The 16578-nt window shown below is 38.5% G+C and overlaps 1 protein-coding gene across 5 annotated transcripts in view; it reads left to right on the top strand.

Moving 5' to 3' along the window:
- pdm3 (POU-domain protein pdm3) overlaps positions 1–16578 on the top strand; it is a 158945-nt gene that overhangs the window by 137950 nt on the left and 4417 nt on the right. For 4 of the 5 annotated variants that reach the window (XM_018452816.1, XM_018452818.1, XM_018452815.1 and 1 more), the window contains exons 3-11: positions 6167–6344; positions 6442–6600; positions 6741–6932; positions 8917–9078; positions 10820–11073; positions 11866–12085; positions 14355–14535; positions 15263–15319; positions 16194–16277. In XM_018452816.1, the coding sequence (XP_018308318.1) occupies positions 6167–6344; positions 6442–6600; positions 6741–6932; positions 8917–9078; positions 10820–11073; positions 11866–12085; positions 14355–14535; positions 15263–15319; positions 16194–16277 (1487 nt within the window). The remainder of the gene's footprint in view (positions 1–6166; positions 6345–6441; positions 6601–6740; positions 6933–8916; positions 9079–10819; positions 11074–11865; positions 12086–14354; positions 14536–15262; positions 15320–16193; positions 16278–16578) is intronic. The other variant, XM_018452819.1, reaches the window with a different exon arrangement.

The raw sequence follows: 16578 nt of genomic DNA, 5'->3' as shown, positions 1-16578 counted from the left end.
AATTCTCATAAATTTCTTGGCAGCGTGTCCGAACAGTCGTTAGAATGCATTCCTCAAAGAACTGTATCTGGATATAATGAAGGATCCATTTACAAGTAAGATTCGTACCGCGACTTCATTACCCACGATTTTACCACGGACGCCCCGCGGCATTCGTAATGAGCGATGGTCATTCATTTTAATATCCATTAAATGCAAATACCGTCGGCACAAACGTTTACTCCTATTTCGAATTATTTCGCTGACTCGCCGTAATTAAACTTTTCGAAGGAACTCAGGAAACATTACTGGAAAAACCGTTGAACGTAACGATCACTTTCCCCTTCAATCATATAGTTATAACGTGAAAATATATTTAAACCAATGATGTAAGATCATTAACGAATCTTATAAAATCAAACCATTTTATAAGTACATGCGCGATTTTTTTTCTTTAACATAGAAAATCAATGCTGATTCATTTAGGAACGCTCATTTGTGCTTCAATTTATTCGAAGAATATTTAGTATGCTTCAAGGTTTTCTTAAAAATTACTATTTAATATAATTAATACTTAAAATACTATTTTAAATAGTAATTATTACTATTACTATTATTTTTATTATGTTATTACTATTTAAAATTATTTAATATAAAATAATATTTAATATGAAATTATTTAATATAATTTTAGTAAATTATAAATTTTTAATTAACTTCTAAATTAACTCCTAAATTTAGATTTTAATACAATCGATTAAAACGTGGGACCTCGCAGTCTTGATATTGGCGTTTAAATTTTCTTGTGCATGAGCGTGTAAAATCCCGTGGCGTGCAGCGGCAAAGATTTTTCGGGCTCGCGTGCGCCGCAGGAGTAAGACGCGACGCGCGGATGCTCGAGACACCGTTACCGGCAGTGCGCGCCGGTCGTTATACACTCAACATTCTGCAATCTACCCTTTCTATCGGCCCTAATTTATGTTGAGTAAGGCAACAGCGAGCCCACCCCCAGCTTGCTTCGCAAGGAAGCCTCGGTAATGTTTCAAGTGGCTTGTCTGTTGTTAATTTACCCCGGTGGGGCCTTGATGGGGGTCTGTCTACCCGCCGCCACGCTCCACTCGTTACGATAAATCGGTCATTATCTGTACTACCTACGCGCCATGTAAGTGCCGCGACTTGGGACTATGCCGACGTGCCGTTGGAAATTTTCGATCCGCCTGGGAAGGCTGACAAGTCATCGTGTTATAGCGATTAATCGCGCAGCACGTTGGAGGAAGCAACCGTAAGACGGATTTCTTGTAGCGCAATGACAGTCGCATTGCTCTCGATTTATTAAAATAAATATAAAGCGAAACATTAAACATATTTGTTTTTTCAAAAATTTTGTGTTTAATTCTCTCTATTTCTCATATTTATAACTCCTGTGCTCTGATTTATATGTCGGAGGCTGATTCTCTTTCATAACTTTTGTTAATTCATACGTAGAGTTATTGATGATAGAAAGGAATTATTTAAAGAAAAGGTTGATCTTTCAAAAAAACCTTTTTATTGGAGCAATAAACTTTTATGACAAAATTATGTTTTATGCCGTTTATGATAAAACGGAGATATCAGCAATTCGTGTGTTGCCTTCTTTTTTCCTTTTATATCCTTTCTTCATTCGTTTCTCCAACAGCCGACGTTCAGCCACACGCTTCGTTAGAGCGTGCTTCTTTATCCCACTTTCACCTCTAAACATAGTTTCAAAATCAAAGTGTGCCGTCATGTATAATACTCAGTTTACTATGTGTCGCTCGTTGAAAGATGAAACGCACGTTATTTATTCGATCATTGAGATTGTCAACAATTTTTGACATTTTGACTCGACTGCTGTCCATGCAAGCGAAACGTAAACACGTACGAAGCAAGAGGACGAACCCTTTTCCGCGTATCCTCGCACCCTTTCGCGCCGAGGCAGGCCGACTCGGTTGGAACATTAATATCGCGAAATGAAGCTCATTTGCATATAAATAAGGCGGTGGTGGGGCACAGGGACGGGGCGAGGGAAGCCAGGATGAACCACTCCGTTGCTCCCCCGCTGCAACCCCTTCTTTTACCCTCCCTTATACCCCCGAGCCTCGACTCCCAGGAACCCCACCCTGGACTAATTACACTTACAGACAAAGCGGCCTGAACCGAGGGTCGAGCGGATTCTATCTCTTACTCTCTCCTTCCCTCTCTTTCTCACTGGCGCGTTTCCTGTCTTTCTCCTCTATGACTATCTTCATGATTCTCTCTCTATGCCAAACTGTCTCTGTCTACCTTTCTCTAGTTGTCTCCGTTCTATCCTTTCCGTATAGAGAGCAAACCCTCTGCCACTGTCTCGCTGGGTTTCCACTCTCGATAACACCCTTTCGCAATGACCACGTGATAATTGCGACCCCCACAGGATTCGTTAGAATCCTTAATCGTGAAGGAAATTCATCGTCCTCTCAACTTTTTATGCCTTTCTGTCACATGTTGAATAATTATTGAATAATTATTGATCTCGATTGATCACATGATAATAATTATTGACACGCAAATATAAATAAAATTTACAAGATTCAAATGAAATTTTACAGCTTTAAACTATTTGAATATATTTACAAGCGATGTTTGGTTGCATATTATATCGATAGAATCACTCAACCAAATGGTTTAAACGCTTGAAACAATTTGTGAGATTCAAATCAAGTTAAACATAATCGCTGACTTCGGATTTTTAAAAATACATATTATATCCACAATTATGTATTAATTTTAGTAATATTCTTTTCTATTTCTAATTTAGCAGAAATATATTCATATCTTTCGTTTTATCCGACATATTAATGTTTTCAAAATTACAATTCGCAATTTGTGTGACAACTTATAAAAATCTCTACATATTTCTCACTCGTATTTGTACTTTTGACTACGAGCAAAACTCGCGTACATAGTTCTCCCTGCCAAAAAATCGCTCAATTTTCATAACAACTAACGGTACCCCGTTCGACAAATCGATCGCCAAAGGCAGGAATAGCCACAGCTACAGCCGAAGATGGGATGAAACCAGCACGATGCGGACGGCGCGGCGCGGCCGCGGCGCCTCGTTTCAGAAAGAAACATAAAAATGCGTATTACCGATTCCGGAATACGGCCATTAGTCTGAAGTCAGCGCGGCTATCGTTTATTAAGCGCAAACAGATATTAATGTATTTTTACACGCGCCCACCAGTTTTGTTCTGCCAGCCGCTACCGTCGCCACCGCCGACGCCGCCCGACGCCGCCGACGCCAAACTACAGCACGGTCCGCGCGGGGTCGAAGCCAAATCCAATTACTTTTATTCGGGCGAAATGAGTGCAGCTAAGTCATTAATACTAATCAATGGACCGGACTCGGACTAGCCAGCTAGAGCGCACAGGCCCGGGCGCTCCACAGGAATTACCCATAACTCAAACGGCTCGAAATGACTTTATTGCAAAAAACTTGCGCTTTGCTACCAGCCGCGCCGCTTCTCTTCGTATACGCATTGTTAGAGACCCCCGTGCCGATAAGTAATGTTTATTGTTGCATTTCCAACGACCAACCGAACGCTCTCCGCCCTCTTTCCTCTGCCCCGTGTATTTTTTTCGCGCCTCCCACTGGCCGTTCGCGTTCACCGTCCGCCCCATTCGCGGGAGGGAGAGGATCCAGCTCGGTTTTTTGCATTAGCGAGATGGCTTATGGATGCGAAATAACGATTTTTTATCGATCATATGACTGATTTCTCTCTGGGAATTTAAACCGCTGGTGCTGGTGGAACCAATTGCGTAGGCGGCATGACCGCTTCTTTTGTTCGACGTGCTTAGATAAATATATAGAGTACCGTATTATGTCTCAAGATGTAAAGCACAAGGAATCATAGACACTGGTTACAAATTAAAATCGTCTTAATATATATAACTAACTATTAATGTTCATTTGCATCAAAATGCATGCTTGTAGCAATTAGGAGAATTATAGAAATGTACAAAAATAGAAGAATCTTTGAAGTTGCATTTGAGAGTCGTTTATTTTCAACAAATTTATTTGATGCATTCTTTTTTGTTAAAGTTGTATCAATAATATAAATACCTTAATTTCTGTTTTTATATAATTATTTGTTTCCACGTACAAATAACTTTGGCAAGTTTTAGCAAAGTCGACGATCTCGTACAAAGTTGTTTCATGCGCTGTAGTGTTGCAGCACTGATTAATTTATGCGAAATACCGGAAGCTCGTAAACATATGTTTCTACGCTTGGTTGTATATCGCGTGCACTTTTACAAGCAAAATGGTCGAACCTGTGCATTCAACTAATCCTCCTCGCCTCGTCCATTTAATATAGGGTGGCTATACTGGTGGTATAGCCGTTTACGAATTTGCGTGGAAAAAAAATTGAACTGCCGTACCCTCTGCGCCTCCTATTTTCGTTCGTTACCTATCGACCAAGCTTTATCTATTTTTTATGCAATGAAATGCCTCGACCAGCGACGCGCACGGCCCATTGTGCGACTTTGACGAAAATTCAAGCCGGGATTACAAGCCGCACCCAGAGAATACCCCTTTTAAAAAAAGCTGAATATACTGAGACTTCGACAGTACAATTAATGTGATATTTACGGTTTGATTTAAAAATGTTCGCTTTTCATTTTACAATATTTTCTTCTTAAAAAATTATGAAAAAAATAATTATATATTTTTCACTGATACTATAAATTGCGTAAAAGGACTTTTTTTGACGTCTGTACCAATCCGTCTGGTGAAAGCAGTTAGTACATCTAAGATGATAACCACCGCAGAAGCTCTTCTAGGATTTATTCATGGGTCCAGTTATCCGCGCGGGAACTCTTTTTCCCGAATTACTCGAGTGTCGAAGCTCTAAAACGCTTAATCTGTATCCAACTATGGCGATACACGTTCCGGCATATTTCCATACCATTATGCAAAGAGGCCGCACCGGTAACATTACTCTCCACGGCACAGCCACCACCATCGTCGATATACACTCGTGGTGGTAAAGCATTACGGCATATATACTCCATCGATTTATTATAATTTAGATTGTCTTCTAAGAACCTCGACTACACGTGCACATGTACGTATATACGGCACGCCTTAATGTGCCGGCGTTCGTTAATTATTCCGCTAGTATTCCGTAAATATGCATGAATTATATATCTGCAGGCACGAAAGCGGAGCAACCGGGAAACGCGTGATTAATATATTTTTTTCGCACGGTAATTCTCGCCTTCTCGTGTAATCTTTCACGATTGTTGTTTGACGATGAAAATTTTCGGAAGTCATGATACACCGTATGTCGCGCGGTCCTGCCAAATTGGTATTGATTAAATCGGATGGTCGGCTCGGCCAACCAAGTTAATTCCAAAAATGTGTTATTGAGCGTGAATAACTAAATCACTTTGCCCGCACGCATTGCTGGATTATGTTTATGGGCAAGGATCGGCATCGCGATAATACAGGCGAGCTCAATTTTCATGGCCATGCGTAAGTGATATTAAAATTAATATTCGACAGTGATCACCGATCGTGTCGTAAGACTCATTGGTTTACGTGTATAATATTACAATAATTATCATCATTAATTTACTGTCATTGTTTTTTCTCACCTCCACCGATATGAAATGGAATATTTTAATATGTATCATTTATGTGGATTGTGAATGATTATTAATCTATTTTCGACGTTAAACGCACCACCGCAATAAAAAGCATCACACGTTAACGAACCACGCGCGTATAATTGAATGTTTTGGTCATTTTGGAAATGACTGTTAACTCGTATTAAAACCTTTGCGTCGCTGTTCAATTGATTTTCATGAGAGAGAATGATGCGTAACATTTTATATTGAAAATTCAGAAAGATGTTTGATCTCTTAGTACGCTACGTATTAATAGATTAATACATATTTAATTAGCGTTATTATTATTATTATCTATTACTATATTGGGCAGTAGTATAATTCAATTCAATGCAATTTCTCGTAACCGTTGTTCGATCTCGTATAAATCGAAGGTGATTGAATTTCAATCTGGCGTGTGATTATATATCTATTGTACATGTGTATATACTATATATATGTATATACATATATATATATACATACACACACACCTATATATATATATATATATCTGTTACAGGACAGCGACAGGAGTAGCGCTGGAAGTCCCGAACCGGCGACAGGTGGTGCACTTCACGAACACCAAATGATGATAGATGATATAAAGAATTCACGAAAGAGGCGACGGAGTCCGTCACCTGAAAATCTCCATCAAGCGAAACGCGCGGCGGTAGCACAAGCTCACCTAAACGGGACGAGTAAGTGTGAGAAACTGTCCCTTTACAGAAATTTCGTTTGTGTATGTACGATCCCAATATCGATATTGTTTTCTTACTATTGGAACTTTATGCGTAGTGGCCGGTATGGTGACACTTCAAAATCTACAGAATTTAGCGAATTTGCAAAATCTTCCACAAGTCGCGTCATTGGCCGCCGGTCTTCAGGGAATGACAGCGGGATTAACTAATAATCAGCTGATCAATACTCCGTTGAATTTAACCGTCAGCTCGTCAGGTAAGAAACATAAAATCAAGTTTCTTGAGTGAATCTAAATAAATATAAAAATGCAAGCGACTGCGAGATCGGAGGATCAAGGATCAAGAATCAGATGATAAGAGTAATTTAACGATGAAATCGTTAATTTTCATTCCTAGGCGGAACGATACCAACAGCCTCAAGTACGACGGCAGCTCCCCACCTTTTGCCACCTAGCTCAGCTCCAATGGCAACGTTACCTCAGCTATTATCTCAACCACAACCGGTCGCGATGCCTCAATTCATCCTAACGTCTGGTCAATTGGTTCAGGGCATTCAAGGCGCTCAGCTTCTTATCCCCACTTCGCAAGGTAAGTTACACTAACATTCTATAATTTCAGCATTTCCCGAACATAAATGATTCCCTTTTTCACACATCTTATTATCATAATATTGACCACGATTGATAACAAATAATCTATGAGATTATAACCGAAATTTCAATCAGTCAAAATTCCATCGACGGTTGCCACGCATAAAATTATCGCGCGTTCGCTGAACGGAACACGGTGCTGTGCTGGCGCATAATGTTGTGCAATCAAGATGTGCCGATATATAATATAATATCGACTATCTCTGACCAGAGCTCGGACTAAGGCCGGCCCGTCGTCCATACTTAGTGGTCCTAGACTGCCTCGCCGAGCACAGGGCAAACTCTGCAACTAATTTCAATGTATAATTAACGTCTCACTACCCCTCTCCAACCTCACGAATCCCATCCCATCCTGCCTCCTTTCTCGAGTCCGTCCTTCCTCTCCTCATACTCCTAACCCTAGTACTCACTGGCTGGACATCGCAGCTCCGCGGATTCGGCCGCTATTATATCGATTGCGGTCCGCGCTAACTTCGTTTCTACCAAGTTAGGTTCCTATTCTAGCAATCGAGAGAGAAAGAGAGAGAAAGGGTAGATGAGAGTGAGAGAGAGTGAGAGAGAGTGAGTGAGTGAGTGAGTGAGTGAGTGAGTGAGTGAGTGAGTGAGTGAGTGAGTGAGTGAGTGAGTGAGTGAGTGAGTGAGTGAGTGAGTGAGTGAGTGAGTGAGTGAGTGAGTGAGTGAGTGAGTGTGAGAGAGAGAGAGAGAGAGAGAGAGAGAGATACACCGCATGGATCGGGGCGGAGGCAGAGGACGAGAGGCAGGAGAACTTTGGGATTCCGCCTAAGTGGATTGAAGTTCGTGGATATGGACCGGCCGCGGTAGGATGACGAGTTACGTGGCGGCAAATAATGTTTGCATTGCTTTTCGACTCAATCGATGGTAACTGACTAACGCTCGATTGGTCTCTGATAGACATCGAGTGTCGGCGAGGATGAGTTGAGGAGTGCTCGAAAGTGCGGTCAATAGGTTGTCGTTCATAGAAATTATTGTCTGCAGGAATGTCCGCGGCTTTATTTAAAGTGATATCAGCCGTCCGAGATTTTATCGTGTGAACGATTAAGATCCAAAAAGCGACGAAGATTAAAATATACGCGGGAGGTCATGTACGTCTTGATTCGTTGAAAATGGAAATAACATCATCCGCGAATGATCGTTCTTTATATCAGATATAAATAAATCTCCGATATTCCTAAAAATGTGGAAGAGTCTTCTTCTGTGCTTTTAGTAGATGGCGCGTTACCGAAAAGCAAATATTGAATTGCTATTGCAAACATTATATTGCCATGCTTCGATGAACAAAATATTTTCAAATCATTGCACTCTTGTCAGAGACAGTGAATCAATAGTGAAAGTATTGACGACACATTATCGTTCGGTAACGTTTGAACTGCACGTTAATCGGATTGTCGGTTGACCTTACCTCAGAATGTGAAACTTTTATGGCTGTTCGGAATACGGGATTTGCTTAGCTTAGCTGTAGGTGGCAACACGGGTACGTACTCATGATCAGTAATCATATTAAGCGCGTGTACAGGGTAATCAGATTAGCGGAGCTGGAGGTAATCCCGAAACTATTCTAAGTATGATTAGGCGTCCTTCTCGCAGCGCAGTCCAGTACCAGTACCTGTACCCACTATTAAGATGACGATAATAGTTTGCCAACTACGCTAGCCTGCGAGGTTACCTGCCCTATGGGTTGCCTAATAATCCTTCTATGAGACTCTGATAACTTTACTACCCATCCTGGATCAACGACGCGTGGACTATGTTCATAATAGAAATGAAGTACCTATTGATTTGAAATATGATCATATAACATTATCGAGGGCTACTGTAATCAATTATCTTTGTCGCCCTCTATCTTGGAATAATTTCCCGTCAGAGAAACACATTCATTTTGAAAAATGTTTCCCATTTCTTAGGTATCGCTACCCAAACCATTTTGACTATACCAGTCAGTCACGTTACGAACAATCAAATGGTGAATTTGGCGCTTAGTAATGGACAAGTAGTTTCTACGACACTGGCGAATCTCCAATCTCTAGCTCAACCGCAAAATATGCTTAATACGCCTACGAGCAATGGTAAGTTCAATATTAATCTATTTATAAGATTTTCCTGTGCCATGTGTTCGATGTAACCGTTTAATATAATATCACTGCGCGTGCTCTTCGCTGAGATACTACCGTGTCTCCTGATCCATCTTTACGCGCGTCACGATATAAATATAATTTTGCTTCTACGAAGCTATATAAAATATTTTAATACATTTTAACTACCTCGTTGATAGAAATTATTACAAAGTCATCCTAAGATTAAATTACTATTTTTATCCTTCTTAAAAAAAATTTAACAAAATATATTCACATGTATGAATGATTTTTTGCATCTGCTAATTCTATCGCAATATCAAATGTTGAATGTTTAATTCTTTAAGAACGAAATATTTCAGAGACGCGTTCTGTAATCGAAAAACAAGCATTATAGTTGATTTTTCTTTCTCGCGTGAAGAATCTTAAGATGTACCGAGTAATTTTAGAATATCTAATTGGAAATAATGGAGACATAGAATTTTATAAAATATTAACGTTTTTTTCTCTTACGTTATTATTTATTTGTAAACATTAATTATTTCATAGACAAATTATAAATATGAAATTCTGAGCACGTATATGCATCACACCCGCTAGAAAGATCTTCTGAAAAATCGATTTTTTTGCAACCGGAGTGCGTTCCATTTGATGCTTGAAATGCTCCTGGAATCATTTCATCCTTGTTATTTATGAAATGTTAAACAAGAACAAATGATACTCACAAAAATGATACTCGCAGTGCGTGAGTGTCAAGTAAACCGCATAAAATAATTCTTAATTCATTAAAACGCAATATTACGACTTTCATTACTATAGTGAAAATTTTGCAACCTTCAATGCAGCTAAATTGTGCATTGAATAATTAATTTATGATCAAATGTTGAACTTGTGTATAGGTTAAGCACCATTTCAGTTCACGCAGATAGTTACAAAATAATTGTGTGATGTATAAAAAATTAATCCTACAAAAATCTTTTCATTTTTATAGGAGAGATTAGTTAATATTAGATGTTATATTAGATGTTATATTAGATGTTATCAAACAAATGTATTCTACAGAGCAATTGTTGAGCTATTATTATAAGAAAACCGAAATTCATTTACCATGACTGATACGATACATTAATAAAATTCAAAGCGATAAAAATTTGCGAACAAAAATGCGGAAAGGAAAAAAATAAATCCAAATATTCACAACGCATCTTGAGCGCAAAGAATCGATTCTTCAAAAGATCGATTCAAAACCACCCATCCATAAGTGTACAGTATTCAAAATGCTTCGTACATACAATATTCAAATTGCTTCTTTATTAAGCAAAAATTTTTCGCAATAAATTACATTATTTACAGTTCTTAAAATGCTTATATTAACACCAATTACTAATATCTAAGATATTTATTAGCATCAAAATTTATTAAATTACTTATCAATATCAATTTAATATGTGATGTTATTCTAGTTCTGTTCATAATTGCGTTTCAAGACCAAAAAAAATTTCGACACTATATATATATATATATATATAAATAAATTGACTCTGAAATATTTAAGCACTAAGTTTCGCTTTAAGTTTATTTCTCTTAATTAAAAATTTTTAGCTGACATTTTTTTATGATAACGTATCCGATCAAAATGTGTGTATAATTTCAGTTGTCACAATTGTTGTATTTACAATGCGATTAATCCAACGTCGGATGTCGTACTATGCGTGTTTACTTGTCCTTTTATCAGTTCCCACGAGCCCCAGCCTGGCATCGGGATTAGGGCTGAACCCTGCCGCTTTGCCGCATCTTCTAAGCAATAGTTCGGCGAGCCAACAACTTCTGAGCGCGATGCAGCCACAGCAACTGCTTCAGGCTGCCCAGGCGGCACAAGCGCAAGCAGCGCAGGCTGTACAGGCCGTTCAGGCTTCTCAGCAACCGCTTTTAACGACATCGCCTCAACAGCACAGCCACCGACACACCTCGCATATAAATCATTACACAGTACGTACAGACTTGTCCTTTCTAGCGTCATTCTTTTAAACACAGATAGTATAAATTTATCAGTAATATGAGAAATATTAATAAACGATAAAATTATTTTAAAATTTGGAGTCGATGCTATTTTTCCCGTAAAGCTTATAATAATTTAACATTTAAAATAATTAATTTTATATAATTATGTAACTGTTTTTACAGATATAAAATAGTAAAATTCTTCATGTCATGCTATCAACGAAATTGATAGACATATCATTGCTTGTTAAAATAGTAATGTTTTTCTTTTACAATAAGCTTCATATTTTCATGATATCGCGTATATATAGTTGTATTGTTTTTAAAAACCGTATGCACGTTTCACGTTTTATCTCACTAGTGGCCGTACGATACGTGTTATTCACTTTCTCAATAATTTCAACTATAACCGTTAGTGTAGTTAACTTTCCATCAACGAATAACACTGCCATATGAATCAAAGAGAATAAATACCTTTTTCTCCTCTTTTCCATTTTTTTTCTAATGATATAAACGGATTTCTATCGAATCGCGATGCACAGTCAAACGCGTAAAGTAAACTTACTGGCAAGATTAGCGAAACAACCAATAATTCTCAGCACTGAATGATCTCGTTAAGAAAGTATTCCGTACTAGCGGCATTCTTTCCACTAATTAAACTTTAAAGTGTCTCGATTCGAGGTTCCGTCTCATTATTAAGTGCATAATTGACGTGGAAGAGGAGCGCTCTCGTCCCCAGTGAGCTACTAATCCGTCCCTACTACCGCATTGTGTTCACAGCCGACGGAAAAACATCACAGGGACAGACCGGAGCAGTCGTCGCCATTGAATGAATCCGTGGTGTCCGCTGCATCCGCTTTGAACAGATTGGCCGCTAGCAATGGCGAGATTACTATCACGACGACGCACGGACCTGGCGGTGTTGGGGTAAAGGCTTCTCCGAGCAGTATGCACAGTCCAATAAAGGAGGAGGAGGATGATCTTTTGAACGATTCACCGAGTAAGATATTTATTTTCTTTTTCTTACTGTGATATTAACCTATCGAAAGTAGAAATGATCTGTGTCAATTGGTTTTGCGGTACTTGACAGAGCGTTTAAAACGATGTCCACATCGCACGCGTAAATGATAATCGAGCTATGCCTTCAGGGTAACCGTGTTACTTCTTGACAGCTTTTAATTACAATTTTCGCTGGAGACACCATCTTCCTATAACGCAATCACTTGCTTATACGAAACACACTCGCTAATGTCGACAAGCGATTGCATGCATAATGATCACTTTTAAAGAAGCAATTACGACATGCAAAAGCGCTCCTTATCTTTATCTTGCCAGGTTGTCACATTCTGACGATATTTTTGACAAGGTGTTAATCTTCCGGCCGCACGCAACTCTGCAAGCGTATTACTTCTGATAATTGAAGTACATATTCAATTTTTTCTAATGATCACTTAAGCGGTCGTTTAAATAGCGTTTCTTCCAGACAATATTCACGAAACGTTACTGTCGTTGCAGAGGGAATTAATGTTTAACGTGTATTTGAACCTGGAAAATAACATTTCGAACTAGCGTCGATCGTAGAACGCTTGACAAGTGTAATAGGATATCGTATACTAGACTCATTATATAAATATACGGGGCATTAGTTCGTTCCTTACTGCCTTCTAGGAAGCCATAAAGATTCCAGCAGCGCGCGTAACCTCGTGTTGGCTGACAATAATTTTAATAACTCACAATCATCGCGTAGACTGGCACTTCGTCATCCTGACGCGATGGAATAATCATTCGGCGCGTGAAGCCTAACGATTCTCAATTGCTAATGTCAGATGCGAGTATTATCTCATAAATATTTGTCTTTGTTAACTCTTCTCCGATAGAATTTCAAAGATTAAATTTCTCGCGTAGATATCAGGAAAGACGACTCCGTAATTAAAATATATACGAGTATATATATATGTATATATATATAAACAGTTTTCTAATTTTTCTATTATTATTTTGTATAGTACGAGCAAAAACCATTAAACAACATATTTCAAATGTCGAGTTCTGATATTTATACACTTCGTTATTAGCTTTAATGATTATTAGTGATTATTTCTTACATCTCATTTATTTTATTTATGCAATTTGTAATGCGTACAAAACTAAGAAATTAGTCCAATAATCATGGTCAAAGCCAAGTCATTTAATGTTGTGAACTGAACAGCGGTGAATACTTCGCTCTTGATATTCTTATTCCTTTATTTATCGTGTCATGGCCGAGTCATATAACTTGCTCGCAGCTTTTTGTTTGAAGCGCGCGAAGTACTCAGTGCCTTGATCAGAAATTAACGATCGTAGAAACACCATCGCGGAAGAAGGACTTAGTTTATTACGCGGCACAGAAACCAGGCGAACTGGTCGAGATTACAGAGTATGTGGGCATTTCTATTGCATTCGTATACATTCGGGGTGACAGATTTATGAGAGAAATCGGTGGTAGCCAGAGCTGCTTTAACGAAGCCGCCTGATGTCATTAGGCAGCCTTCTTATCGGAGCTCCGTTGCATTCCAACGAATTAATTGAAATGTACTTTCGATAGTGAATCACTAATCTGTTCAAAATGTACTAATTTTCTCAAAATGTAAGTGATTGGGGATAGTGCAGGTAACATGTATTTTTGTTAAATTCAGTCGTGGTATCCATCCATACCCATTCATGAGTCACTAAAGAAAGTTTAGATTTTAAATTTTCTTTAGTGACTCATGAATGGATACCACGACTGAATTTAACAAAAATACATGCTGTCCCGAGTCACCTACATTTACGGTATTAGAATTACTGTAAAACTGACCATGTGCGACGCAAAACTTGCTTATCGTGTAATCCTTGAACTACGAATATTTTATCTCATTCATAACCAGCTCGGTATCATTTCCGTAATTAGCTCGCAACGCGATTCATATATCTACTCAAGAATTCATCGATTTTATTATATTTTATAGGACAGGGAAGTGTCAGATGTCTTTCTTAAAATAAATAAAGAAATTCGAAATAAGATTGGGAAGATTAATCCGAAGTTTTTAAAAGCTTAAGTAACTGCTAATTCGTTTAGAATTAAGCATAATACTGAATTCATCTTGCCACGAAAAATCCGGTGATTTTTATACTTTTATTACCTAATCGTAATAAGAATAGACTCGTAATAAGAATAGAATCGAAGAATAGAAGACGAAGAAGAAGAATAGAAGAATTGAAATAAAGAATAGAATGAATTTTTATTACAGATCAGCCAACGATCAATGAGGCCACTAATAACGTAGTCGATGGGATCAATTTGGATGAGATCAAGGAGTTCGCCAAGGTCTTTAAGCTGCGCAGACTGTCTCTGGGTCTGACACAGACCCAAGTTGGTCAAGCTCTGAGTGTCACTGAGGGCCCCGCATACAGCCAAAGTGCCATATGCAGGTTAGTTATCGCTACATCGTCCTCCTCGCGTTCGTCGAAACAGACGTCGCTAATGAGAATTCAATAATATGGTAGAATGTAAAACGACAGTGTGCCAGGTCACTGGAAATGGCGTAGAAAGGGTTGAGATTTGTTCAGAGTAACAAAAACAGATAGTTATTCGTGTTCGATGGCCTTGTAACAGCATTTTCCGTTAGGAATGAACGCCCGAACGTAAAGCTAAGAGAATCTCGAAGCAGTTTTATGTTTTTATTTTTATGGTACAATATATTCAGCAAAATTATTTTTCACGCATTTTTCATTATTTAGTATTTGTCGCAATATTTTAAATTCAATGGAGTCTAATATAGTTATCGCAGGTGCATTATCAAATTTTGAGGTGCCATGATAAACTTATTTATACCGTAATCCACCACGATGGTTCCTGATTTATGCTACAATTTAATCTAAATCGAGTTATTAAAATTACTCATAAAATAGAAGCTATTTATTTGCAGAAATTTTACAAATTTATTATATTACTGAACGTATAATACTCGATATTTAAATTTTCGTGGCTGTAGGGTTATGTTATTTATCTTCTTCGTCGTTTCCGATCGAGCGTGTCTTCGAAATGCGAATGGGAACCACCGTGGTAATGCCGGTAGCAAGCAAAGAGAAAATGTTTATATCTCTTAGAAAATTCTTATCGTATCAACTAACATAAGCATTGGTGATTGTTCCCCAGTGCCCTGGCTACCCAGATGTACGCTGCCTCGCAGATTGCCTCTCAGCAGCAAGCTACGTACGTTCACCCCTCCATGCTACTTAATTTACCTAAAAATCTAAAACTCTAAAATCCTTTAAGAAACCGCAGTTATACCCAATGGAAAATTGTGCACGAATTTTCCGACGATTTTGAAAAAGGAGGTTAAGAAAAAGTACGATCTAATTAATTCACCATGTTAAAATCAACGATGCATATCGTCTAAAACAAGACAGACATCTCAGTCGTCTTTCTCTCTTCCTCTTCTCTATTTGCGTTCGACTGATTTGCGATCAGGCCTCTCCCGCTTAGAACTGGCAGGCATATTTGGGTATAGCTGCACAAGCACTCTCACTAATTTCTAATTCTGTTCGAAAAAGAGATGCGAAAGGAGCACTTCTAAAATTAACTCTCTTCGAGCCAGGGCATTGGCAAACTTGGGCATGATGTCGCCAACGCGCTAAGAATAAAAGAATATAATGAAGCCGAGGATTTTTAACGTTCGCCGAGTTTAAGCTCCGGATCGTTTCACCGAGAGATGCGGGATCGGATTCATTTCGCTCGCTCGCACAAGAAGTGTTTGCGCAGCGCGTTGGCAACATCATACACGGCATCACCAAACCTTAAAGCATGCACGCATTGTCAATGTCCTGTTATTGAATCAATGCATGCCTCTTAGTGCTCCTTTAGTGGGACAAAGACGTAAGGGCGAAAAGCAAATGTTCGGAGAAAATTTAAATGAAGTTTTGAATTTTTTTCAAGTATTTCGATATACATATTATTCAATATACAATATTACGTTAGAATTTATCTTTTTACGTCCTTGTCGTCTTTTCTCGACACATTATTCCCTTTATCAATTGCCCGAAAAGTGGAAGTAAGAAAATGGACCAAGCCTTGTTCTTGGCTTTAGATTCGAAAAGCTGGACATTACGCCGAAAAGCGCGCAGAAAATTAAGCCTGTTCTCGAGAGGTGGATGAAGGAGGCAGAAGAGAGGTGAGTAATACTCCTACGATACTTTAAGAAATATCGCACAGATATCGTGAGAAAATGTTTTTCTTCAAAAAAGATCAACATGTATTTATGTCGGAAGAGTATCATAAATGCAACGTTCCTTTCGACATGCCATATAAACACTCTATAATTAATATAAATAACAACTAGAATTCTCTAATCGAAGAGAAAGAGAGAGAGAGAGAGAGAACGAGAAACTTTCTCAGCTGCAAGTCAAGTTTTAACGTTGTATTTCTGATACATGATTATTTCGTAATCGTCCAGCGCGGCCTCGACTTCGCGT

The sequence above is a fragment of the Mycetomoellerius zeteki genome, unplaced genomic scaffold, assembly GCF_001594055.1.
Source record: "Mycetomoellerius zeteki isolate Tzet28-1 unplaced genomic scaffold, Tzet1.0 scaffold35, whole genome shotgun sequence".
In the NCBI taxonomy this organism is placed as follows: Eukaryota; Metazoa; Arthropoda; class Insecta; order Hymenoptera; family Formicidae; genus Mycetomoellerius; species Mycetomoellerius zeteki.
The sequence above is the reverse complement of the archived record's forward strand: the minus strand, read 5'-3'. Positions and strand labels throughout refer to the sequence as shown.